Source organism: Rhipicephalus sanguineus, chromosome 7 (genome assembly GCF_013339695.2).
Source record: "Rhipicephalus sanguineus isolate Rsan-2018 chromosome 7, BIME_Rsan_1.4, whole genome shotgun sequence".
Lineage (NCBI taxonomy): Eukaryota > Metazoa > Arthropoda > Arachnida > Ixodida > Ixodidae > Rhipicephalus > Rhipicephalus sanguineus.
Window position 1 is genome coordinate 92,012,016 of NC_051182.1, and position 12,150 is coordinate 92,024,165.

General features: G+C 48.7%; 1 protein-coding gene across 1 annotated transcript in view; it reads right to left on the reverse strand.

Annotated features, from left to right (window-relative positions):
• LOC119400790 (uncharacterized GMC-type oxidoreductase Mb1310-like) overlaps positions 1–4,874 on the reverse strand; it is an 85,374-nt gene extending 80,500 nt beyond the window's left edge. The window contains exon 1 of the mRNA XM_049417609.1: positions 4,656–4,874. Within this exon, the coding sequence (XP_049273566.1) occupies positions 4,656–4,855 (200 nt within the window). The 5' untranslated portion in view covers positions 4,856–4,874. The remainder of the gene's footprint in view (positions 1–4,655) is intronic.
• Between the last annotated feature and the right edge of the window lie 7,276 nt (positions 4,875–12,150).

Consider the following 12,150-nt stretch of genomic DNA (forward strand, 5'->3'; position numbering starts at 1 on the left):
TTTCCGGCACCAGTCGTCTGACCACAATGGCTTCTAGGTTTTCATGACTTAATCTTCGAGGATGAAAAGCACATGGGACAATGGTCAACTTAAGTACATGCGACACGGCCGAACATAGGGTATATCTCAAGTAATGAAATTTGGAGCAACTATGACGGCGTTGGGATCAAGAAAGGCAATGCAGCAAGTTGGTGAAGCGGACACGATGAACGCTGGTTAAGTGTAAAGATTCTTTTCACTAACCGAGCCATTTGAATCTCCCAGCGCACACGGAAAACAAAGAAGACAAATGCGCATGCGTGTTGGAATACCCTAAACAATAAAACGTCGTTACTCACTTGATGCACTGCTTAAATATCCATTAAAAACAAGTAAACTTCCGTGTTAGAGCTTCAGAGATTGGTAAAGAACATGCAGATATGCTGGATATTCATGCATCTCTAAAAGTATTTTTAGTCTTCTGTTCGGGACACCCTCAACTTGTTAGAAAGGGCATCGCTTTTTTCTGCATCTGCTAAGCGTCGACCAAGTCGTGCCTCATCCCCTCATTAAAAAAAGCATGCGCGGTCGGGTGAAGGAATTTTGTGAAGCCAGCTATTCAGAAGTCAGCAGCATAACAGCGAATTAAGTACTGAAATGGCAGCACAGCAAAGTTAGCTGAGAGTGAAACAGAGATAGGTCGGGGCGGAAGAAGCAGTATACGGTCATACTTATGATGCCTCGTTTTCCATTCCAATCTCAGTGGCAGTGCCAAGCTCAGTGTCATTTTCCTGGCTCTGCATAAGCGCCTACTCAAGATGGCTTACAAGAAAAAACGGTGGCCGTGAAGCGCCATTCCTAGGACGCCATTTTTTCACAAGCTTTCACGCCGTCTACTGTATTTCTTTTTTCATTTTATTGGGGATACAATAGCCAGACTGTCCGCTCCCTGAATATTAAGCTTATAGAGCATCACAGCTCCCTTAGGGCGCATTCACACTTGGGAAGAGAAAAGAAAGTGAAAAAGTCAGAGCGGGCCGTGCCAACGCGGGTCGTAAAAAGTTCACATTTGTTCTGTGCTTCCAGATGCCGCCGCCGCCTTCGACACGACTACCCATAGCCGTGCGCATGCTTCTCCCTTAGGCGGAGCGAAACGCGCCTTTAGGAAGGCGCATTTTTTGCACGTCGCTTGACACTTCCGTTAATGCGGTTTAGAAGCTAGCTTGCATGGACGCCCCGGTCTCTCAACGCGATAACGTTAAACATACCCAGCAATTCGGGACATCGCTTCTAGTTCACGGTTTTTCACACCACGTGGCGTATAGACCCTGAAGATTCAAAATTAGCGTGATGACGCCGACAACGTAGCGCCCACAAAGACAGACGACAATATCGGCTTTCACCACCGAGCGCGAACCGCCAATCGCCGACTGATAACGACAACAGAGTAGGCATTTGCCTAAAATACGGTCTCTACTTATCATATCAACATGCACCGTGACAATTGTGTAAGCACTACATCCATATCGCCGATGCAGAAGGAATGTGGGTTCTTCTCACTTTGGCGTTAGAATCTCTGTTTTCAAGTAGGCCGCTTTTGTTATTGAACAGCGCATGCACCCCTGGTTTTCCTGGATGATGTTGCTTGCTAATAAAGAACAGTTGATAGTCCAGTCGTTGTGTGTGCCACTTCTCTCCTTTGTCCGTCGTCTTCATGGCTGGTTTATATTTTCAGCTAGTTTATTTAGCAAAGAAAACGGCTGCATTCAAGTGTAGACAACACATTTTCTTTATTTCGACGTCGTGTGGGGGATTGCTTCAACGCTGCCTTTCTGCGCGGTGTTCAAAAATGCACTCCCATAATTGCCGATGACACTGTCGCTCCACGGCCGCAGTCGTGATCCTATGACAGCGCTTGCTACGCCTCACTGTAATGCAGCGTAGTCCTCTATAATCATGGCTGCTGCTTTGCTGCCAATCATCATGCTCGGCGCGTTTGTGTGGGCGGCCACGATGTCCGGCATCACAGAAGCATCGGCCACACGCAGACCCGTTACTTTCGCCACGGACCCTGTGCAAGTAAAGTGACGGAAATAAGATGCTCTCACACAACGAAACGCACACTACTTTTCACAATCATTGGAAGAGACACGCACTGCCCGAGAAGTTCTAGAGGTGGCCGGACATGTAAAATATCGGTGTAGCTACGCACTTCTCATTCACTTCTCCCACTACCTTGCTATGCCATACTAAACATGGCTATGCTATGCTGTCTATCTGTTTCTCGTTCTCTCGTCCATAGCAATGCAATCACATGGTTGCCATAAATGCTTGCTCTGATAGCGTGCCTGGACAGCCGAGTGGTGACGACTCTCGCGTTTGGCCCGTGGGTACCCGGGTTTGAATGCCTGCCGGCCAAGAACGGTTATTTCGTTTTATTTATTCATTCTCCTCCTCCTCTCCATTTCTCCTCACCTCCTCTCCTTCCTCCAATGCGTTGCTTGGTGAAGACGTGCATGATGGTTGCTAGGCAATGTCCAGTGACGTCAGAGCTAAGTGAGTGTCTGCGAACGGTTTGTAGCCGAACCTCGAGTTAAAACAGCACGGTGGTCTAGTGGTCATCATGGTTGACTGCTGACCCGAAGTTGGTGCGATGAAGTGCCGGCCTCGGCGGCCGCATTTTCGCTGGAGGCAAAAATGCTTGAGGCCTGTGTAGTTAGGCTGAGGTGCACGTTAAATTATACGGCGTCTCTCATAAGCATATCATGCTTTTGGGACGCTAAACCCCAAGTATCATTAATTTAATAAACAGCTCCGTCATTAAAATTACCGAGGCGATCAGTAGAACGAGTGCTGGCTTTTGTTAAATATGTACCCATGGCACGGAGATGTGAGTACGTAGTCTAAATATTTTTCGGTACAGTTTCCTGTAAAAGCAATATTATTGTAATCGATTGCATTGGAGTCACGGTTATGCTTCCAACCTATTAAGTTGACCAGTACCCAAGCGCTTATTCTAATAACAATAATTGTTGAAATTTAATGTCAGCAGTCGAGAAGCGCTTAGCCTGCGAGCTTTTCATTTTCATTTTTTTTTTTGTCCTGTGTTTTTGGGAGGTTGTTAAGATCGTACACCAACTAGCCCGTGCCTGAACGCCTCTGAAGTCCTGAAAACTGTGCACTCCTAAAATGCAACACTTTACCACTGCCACCACCCACGTATTCCTTCACCTTAAAAATTGGATGGAGTTCGATGAATGCGCAGTAAAGAATTTTAGTCCGGCCCTTTCGCAACTCCCCTCACATGACGGATGTGCGGGATCGTACCATGACTCCGGCCTAATTGGCACCCGCAACTCGCCCACATCTTCACTGATCCAACTTGAGGTTCACTCGCCTTACAACCTGGTGTGTCTTTTTTTGCGCATTTGGCAATGAGTAACCTAACGATTGTGACATGCGGCGATTAGCTTTCTTCGTGAATGCTAATGTATATCGTTTATTTTGCCTTCAGTGCATGATGCACTTGCATCGTGTAGAAAATACCCTTTGTGGAGAGCTCATGGAGGACACATGTAGAGGAGGGTGTAGTGTCGAGTATATCTGCATGCAGGGCATGTAACAGGGGTGGATGGATAGATGGATGAATAAACTCAGCTGAAATGTGAAATTTGGGATCGTAATTTCACTTGTATCCTCGCACAGTGAAACATCCGCGGCACCCTTTCATGGAAGCACTTGATATTATTCGACCAGGCTTCGTGATAGTTTGGCTTTATAGCGCTTGCGTGAAGGAGGCGGCACAAATTCGTTTCAGGCAGGCCGTCTGTCAAAGGGCGTGGTTATATCTCTTTCCTATTTGCTCTGACCCATTTTCACACTCTAAATATCACGACAGGAACAAACAGGTACAGCACACTGCTTTGCTAAAACGTGTCGAAAACTTCTTTCACGTGGAGTTGTCTAAGAATTTTTTCGGAGGCGTCTAACACTCGCGTATGACAGCTATGCATATGCTCACGCCAGCAGTGCAATTGTTAGTGGATTTGCAGTGTGGAGTGGGGTTGCGCAGCTGAGTTCCGATGAATACGGGGGTTTCCTAACTGTATTCATTTTTTACTGCGCTGAGAGCCTTTATCTGTTGGGTCCTTGGAGGGCAACCTGTGGGGAAATTCACAAGTTTATTGGTCGGCAAAATGCATTACTGAACTCGTCTCGTGATCAAATGATTGAGATATCCAGCTCTGAGTCAAAATACCATCGTTCCGACACTTGGACTCTCTGAAATCAGCATAAATCGGCTCGTTTATATCGTGCAGTAAACTTTTATAGTCAAGGGCGCCACTTTGCAGAGTAGAGAGTGTGCTTTAGCGTCTGCGAGCCTCACAAACACGTTCTTACCCATCCCTAACAGCCCGCATAAGCGCACTTGAATACATCAACGAGGCTGACTGTGGGATGCGGAGGAGCGCGACACGGTTTAGTGCCCACGTTGCACAAAAGAAGCCCGCTGACAGCACGATGTGCCAGCGACAGGACATCCGTCCGCTCACTGACTAGACGCGCACATGCAGCCATTGGTACCAAGAGGGGCCTCCCACAAGCTACACCCCCTCGCCCACCACCATGCCGCACGGGCCCCCAAGACCCATGCATACAGCTGTAGCCATGCGAACCTCAGGCGTTCATCCACCACTGCCTCGGGGTGCGCACCCATGGCCACGGTGCAACAGATATGCCACACTGTCTGTGCGAAGTTCTCGAACAGGCACGCGATGTACTCCTCACTCCACTGACTTCCTGCCTTGGCGCACGGAGGGAACGTAACGTGCCAGGGCTTGACGCCGATGCTCTTCATGGCCTCCGTGTTCAGCATGCTGTCGATGAACTTCTTTGCCCCTGCGAGAGAGACGCACATGAAGTATGGCTATTTGCACATGCCCCCCACTGGGGTTTTAATTCTTTGCATGAAGCCGCAGCGTAAGATTGTTGTCAATGTCGAAATGACTCAATCACAAGCGTTCAAGGTTTAGTGACAGTACGGAGCTCAGTTTAGAGCCCTGGACGGGCCGTGATTCTCGGCCCGGGCCCGGCCCGGTCACGGCACGCGTTGAAGTTTACCCGCCCGAACCCGGCCCGGTGGCTCAAAAGCGAGACCCAGGTCCGGCCGGAACCCGAGAAAGAATTTCACCTACCCTGCCCGGCTCGAGTTCAGATCGGGCCCGACAGGGGCTCTAGCCAAAAATCCAGGTGGTGTTGCCCGAACATGAAATCTACAGCAAGGCTTTTTAAGTAGCAAATATCTACGTTTTTTTGGCGCATGTTACGTTAACAATTAAGCTGTAATCTACGGTAATTCCTTGACAAAAGGGCCTCGCTGTGGGAACAGTTGACCGCACATACTGGGTACGATGAGCTCTTATTCTGGGGGACAGTAGAGCTGCTGGGCACCTAGCTGGTCCTGGCATGGCTAAGCTTTTAGCCTGTCATCTCTCTTTACCCACCCTTTCAGTGTATGCCTGTGCTTTCTCTCTCTTTTTTTCGATCTTTTTTGTATCTGTTTCTTGCTATCTCTTTCCCTCTCTGTCTATTTCCCTGTCTCTCTTTCTTACTCTGCACTCGTTCTCACGCCTTCTATCACTTTCTTCTCTTTCTTTTGCTCTCTCTCTTTCTCGCTTTGTACTTGTCCTCCCCTCCTCCTTTCCCTGCTTCTGAGCCTTACTTCCCTTTCCCACCCTTTTGCTATACTATACTATACAAGGCTATGCTATTCTATGCTAGCGTGCCTCAATAGCCGAATGGTTAGGACGCTCTCCTTGGGATAGTGGGTATGCGGGTTCGTATCCCGCTCGCGAAGGAATTTTTGGCGAAAAATCTTTCTCTTTCTTTCTCGCTCTTTTCATCTCTCTGTACTGGTTCTCTCGCCCATCAGAATTCTTGCGTCCCACGTCGGACAAACAGGCGCACATGTTCTCGGAGCGAAGCGGCATATGAAGAAGAGTACGAAGAGAGCGCATGGTGGCTCGCGATGGTGATAATTTTCTTTCTAGGACGCATATGGCAAACTTCCAGCATAACAGCTCTGCTGGAAAACTATAAATAACTCCGTGCACCACGTGTACATTTTGAAACACGTATAAACACCCCAAATGACGATGACGTTATTTATTGTTTTCTGCGTATCTTGTTCCCTTTCAGTTATATTAAATGCGAAGCATTTCTTAGCGAACTTCTGCGACTTTGAGCGTATCTATCTATCTATCTATCTATCTATCTATCTATCTATCTATCTATCTATCTATCTATCTATCTATCTATCTATCTATCTAGCCGCCTACGACTTTGTGCTCTCCTGGTCGCTTGGTTAATCGAATGTACACCAAAGTTGGTATGGCGTAACATGACTGTATGTTGAACATAAATGACAAGTCATGACATGAAAATCATGACACGCATGTCATGTACAGCATGATTTACATGCCACGCTCATGGTGCGCTGGCGGTCGTTTCGCTAGCTTGATATACACCAAAATTGGTATCTTGCGACGTGACTGTGTAAGGAACATAAATAACACGAGTTAGCATGAAAATCATGACACGCATGTCATGTACAGCATGACTTACGTGCGACGCTCATGGGGCGCGGGCGGCCGTTTCGCTGGCTTGATCTACATCGAAATTGGTATTACGTGACGTGACTGTGTGACGAACATAAATAACACACGAAATAACATGAAAATCATGACACGCATGTCATGTACAGCATGACTTACGTACCAAGCTCATGATGCGCTGGCGGCGGTTTCGCAAGCTTGATATACACCAAAATTGGTATCTTCGACGTGACTGTGTAAGGAACATAAATAACACGAGTTAACATGAAAATCATGACACGCATGTCATGTACAGCATGACTTACGTGCCACGCTCATGGGGCGCGGGCGGCCGTTTCGCTAGCTTGATCTACCCCGAAATTGGTATTGCGCGACGTGACTGTGTGACGAGCATAAGTAACACGAGTTAACACGAAAGTCATGACACGCATGTCATGTGCAGCATGACTTGCGTGTCACGCTCATGGGGCGCTGGCGGCCGTTTCGCTAGCTTGATCTACCCCGAAATTGGTATTGCGCGTCATGACTGTGTGACGAACATAAATAACACGTGTTAACACGAAAATCATGACACCCATGTCATGTACAGCATGACTTACGTGCCACGCTCATGGGGCGCGGGCGGCCGTTTCGCTAGCTTGATCTACCCGGAATTGGTATCTTGCGACGTGACTGTGTAGGGAACATAAATAACACGAGTTAACATGAAAATCATGACACGCATGTCATGTACAGCATGACTTACGTGCCACGCTCATGGGGCGCTGGCGGCCGTTTCGCTAGCTTGATCTACCCCGAAATTGGTATTGCGCGTCATGACTATGTGACGAACATAAATAACACGAGTTAACACGAAAATCATGACACGCATGTCACGTACAGCATGACTTACGTGCCACGCTCATGGGGCGCTGGCGGCCGTTTCGCTAGCTTGATCTACCCCGAAATTGGAATTGCGCGACGTGACTGCGTGACGAACATAAATAACACGAGTTAACACGAAAATCATGACACGCATATCATGTACAGCATGACTTACGTGCCACGATCATGGGGCGCTGGCGGCCGTTTTGCTAGCTTGATCTACCCCGAAATTGGTATTGCGCGTCATGACTGTGTGATGAACATAAAAACGCGAGTTAGCATGAAAATCATGACACGCATGTCATGTACAGCATGACTTACGTGCCACGCTCATGGGGCGCGGACGGCCGTTTCGCTAGCTTGATCTACCCCGAAATTGGTATTGCGCGACGTGACTGCGTGACGAACGTAAGTAACACGAGTTAACACGAAAGTCATGACACGCATGTCATGTACAGCATGACTTACGTGCCACGCTCATGGGGCGCGGGCGGCCGTTTCGCTAGCTTGATCTACCCCGAAATTGGAATTGCGCGACGTGACTGCGTGACGAACATAAATAACACGAGTTAACACGAAAGTCATGACACGCATGTCATGTACAGCATGACTTACGTGCCACGCTTATGGGGCGCTGGCGGCCGTTTCGCTAGCTTGATCTACCCCGAAATTGGAATTGCGCGACGTGACTGCGTGACGAACATAAATAACACGAGTTAACACGAAAATCATGACACGCATATCATGTACAGCATGACTTACGTGCCACGATCATGGGGCGCTGGCGGCCGTTTTGCTAGCTTGATCTACCCCGAAATTGGTATTGCGCGTCATGACTGCGTGACGAACATAAATAACACGAGTTAACACGAAAATCATGACACGCATGTCATGTAAAGCATGACTTACGTGCCACGCTCATGGGGCGCTGGCGGCCGTTTCGCTAGCTTGATCTACCCCGAAATTGGTATTGCGCGTCTTGACAGTGTGGTGAACATAAAAACGCGAGATAGCATGAAAATCATGACACGCATGTCATGTACAGCATGACTTACGTGCCACGCTCATGGGGCGCTGGCAACCGTTTCGCTAGCTTGATCAACCCCGAAGTTGGTATTGCGCGACGTTACTGTGTGGCGAACATAAATAATAGGAGTTAACATGAAAACCATGACACGCATTTTGCGAAACGACATACAAGACGATGTATGCAGCTCTTTGCTGGCTGCTTCGCATTACATCGATTCCCACAATGCGTGGGATCTGCCGGCTATTTTTTACTCACTCCCCTCTGTAATGCCTTTGGCCTTGAGGGTATCAATAAATGAAAATGAAATTCAATATGTTTCTTGTCGCGTAGTTTCCAGTTCATTACTTCACATGTTATTGTGCGAGTAGTCAAATTATCAAGAGATTCCGGCTGTAAGCACGCCATGCTCTGGTGCATAAGATATCCTGCCGCTCTATAGTTTCTTGAATTGCTTGCGCTAGCCGCAGGGAAGCACGAAATCTGCCTTGCGAATTGTGAAGGCGTCGGCAGTCGTAGTTCTTAGACTTCCGCCACTGCAGCAATTTTCGGAAGTCTCTGCAGATTTCTGCAGAATGAACATAGCTCGCCAGCTCGTCCCTTCATTTCTCTTGTTCCCGAATGTCGTGCCACCCTTGAATATAATCTGTAACCTTCTTTTTGAGGGCTTCTCCTTGCAGGTTTCCGCTGTGTATGTAATGCACGGTTTCTATGGTGCTCATTTTAGATGCGAAGTATCTCTTGCTCGGGGTATGTAAGGCGGCGTGGTAATTTGCAAGCAGCGTTGTTGTCCGTATTCACACTACGCATGCGCGACGCTCCTCCTTCCCTCTCTCCAACAGCTGCGCGTTACTCTCTCCACTTCTCTACCAGCACCTGCTTGCGCTTCTCCTGAGTTCTCGCTTCTGCTCTCAAGGCGCATACGCTACTTTCCTCCTCTAGTCTCCTCTCCTTCAAATAGTAGAGCGCTGCGCGCGTTCAGTCCAGCGCTTGCCTCGGTTGGCTCCTCCGAAATGCGGGCTCGACATGCCGAAATTCTCTCCGGCGCAGCGCTGCGATGAGGGCCAGCTATGCGCGTCTCCTCTCCCTCTCTCTCTCTCTCCTACGCTGCCTCTCTCTCGCGCGCCTGTCGACGTTCCCCGCACGCCCTGTGAGAATTAACGGCCAGACTAGAGGAAAGACACGACGCGCGTAGTGTTCCTCTTCGCGTTCCACGACGCGAGGTCGGTAGCATGCCCAGCGAACGCCAACGGAACGCGATCGTGCAAGTGCTCCAGCTTCGCATCGCCTCATGGTCCCCTTTAGCGGGAGGTGGTGTAATTTTTTTTTCATTATATTATGGTGCGTGCGTTGATGACGATGTTCTACCGGTAGAAGGTAGCGATCGGACTAGGCGGGTAGGACTGGCAGGAGGTCGACGAAGCGATTTCGATCTATTTTCGGGGACCGGTCCAGTTTGGTAATAACGGCGTGAATAATGGTAGATCACCCGGCACGGAATTCGTAACTGTCTTTTTTCAAGCCAGGTATACCGTCAAGTGAATAAGGTTTGCCGCACACCTTGCTTATTGAACGAGTGCTATTCTTGCACATTCCAAAGTTCTTGTGGCAGTACCACGTAGCTCTTGAACCATATACCGGAACACGACGAAAGCTCAGACGTTATCAACGTAACAGCCTGCTGCATGTCCGTGTCGCGTCACATGACCACTGGGAGCCGCGACGTAGCCACTGAAAAAGAACGTGTCCTTATAGTGATTGTATGTAACGAGACTCTGCGCAGAGCTTTTGTTTTAGTGTACTGCGGGAACTTTGAATAACGTGGCCCTGCTTTGCAGCTCTGTGATCGCTTTTCCGATGACAAGTTATAGATATAACCTCATTATGTATGATATTACATTTATGTCTGCAGTTACAAAATAACATTTAGGATGTAAAACAAACGCGACTGCAATTAATAAAGCGCGGAAAATTTTGGTTTGCAAAAACTTAATTACACAGAATAGTGAGATGTAAACTATAATCGCCTAGTCTATCAAGTATGCAGGAAGCAAAATAAGTTGAGTACTTGTCTCTCATAAAACTTCAACTAGTATGCCCCACAGAAAAGAAAGCGTTTTTTCGAGATTCAATATGCGGAACATATATGTATGCACAACGCATGTGGAACAATATTAAGAACTGAGCAACGTCCAAGCCCGGCCCGACCCTAAGCCCGGAGCAACAGGCCCGAGCCCGGCCCGGGCCCACCGGGAAAACTACATTACCCGGACCGGGTTTTCCGGTAGGCCCGAGCAGTGCTCTAGCTCAGTTGTGTTGAACATTAGCGCGTGTCACGCTGCTGAGATTGAGGGCGCGGGTTTGATTCCCGGCGACCGCATTTTCGATGCCGGTGAAATGAACACCTGTGTGCTTAAATATGGGTGCACGGTAAAAAACCCGCGTGGTCGCAATCAATCCCCCGCAAAGGCGTGCCTCGTAATCGCGCCGTAGGCTTGGCAACACCAGCCACTATTAAAGGGCCCTTCACCAGGTTTGACAATTTGGAGCTAACGAGCGCAATGCATACACTGGGCGTTCACGATCACGTCTGCCAAAATTTGCAACGCTACGCGGCGCGGAAATGGGCCAAATTTCACGGTGAACGCTGCTTGCCCTTCCTCTCGCGGGCGCGCGCCCAGATAATGAGGGGATGACGTACATGAGAAAATGGCCCTACGTAGATGGTAGTGCTGTGACGTCGCTCCTCTACGTAGACAACTGTGCTCTGACATCGCCAACAGTAGCACGTGACACTGCGATAATTAGTTGACATGTGTAGTTCGTGTAATTTGGTGCTTCAATAGATTTAATATAACATGAGAGAAATAATGAGACACACAAAGGGAATGTGTGCGTCTTTTTCATCTTTTTTTCGTGAATAGCAGCGAGATGCGGGGCTAGTGTGCCTTCCTTTCCCATGCGTTCGTGTCCCCGCAGTTAGCGCATCGAGCAGACGCCAGCCCTGGAAACGAAAGTAATGTTCTGGTGCGTTCGAGCACTCCTTATGCTCATTTATTCTACCGCGTCAAATAAACGTTAATGCGGCACTGGCTCATGATACCGCCGCTCTCGTGCCCGTACAAATGTCGCAGCTTTCATTCCCCTCCCGCAGAAACAGGCAGTACACCACAGAGAACGCCGGCACAACGCCCACGGCCGCTACATAAAAAAAAAAAGCTAGCGGCCTTGCAACGCCGCTCGCGCGCACTGGCTGGGCTAGGGCACGTCATGCGCATGTGACCATGCATGCGCATGACGTGTTCATGCGTATGTGTCTAGTGAAGAGGGCAGGGAAGGGATTTGGCTTGTGAAGGCCACACGGGGCGAGTGGCAAGGGTTTGAAACTCGCCTCCTCGACTCTTGCTTCCGCGCCGCTTAAAATTATTGTTTTTCTCAGCTCGTAATGGACCGATTTGAAAAATTCTTGCGGCGTATTGCTCTTCATTCGGCACACAACAACTTCCAGCGTCTAACTAAAATTTGCTATGTGGCCTGGTGAGGGACCCTTTAACGAGCTCAACTGCGAAGAGTCGTTCAACTACCGTGGAAATAAACAGAGTTCCTTGGCCCTCAGAGTGCTCACTCATTCGCCACATTGTCGCACTTGCGTCGTGTGAGTGTTTT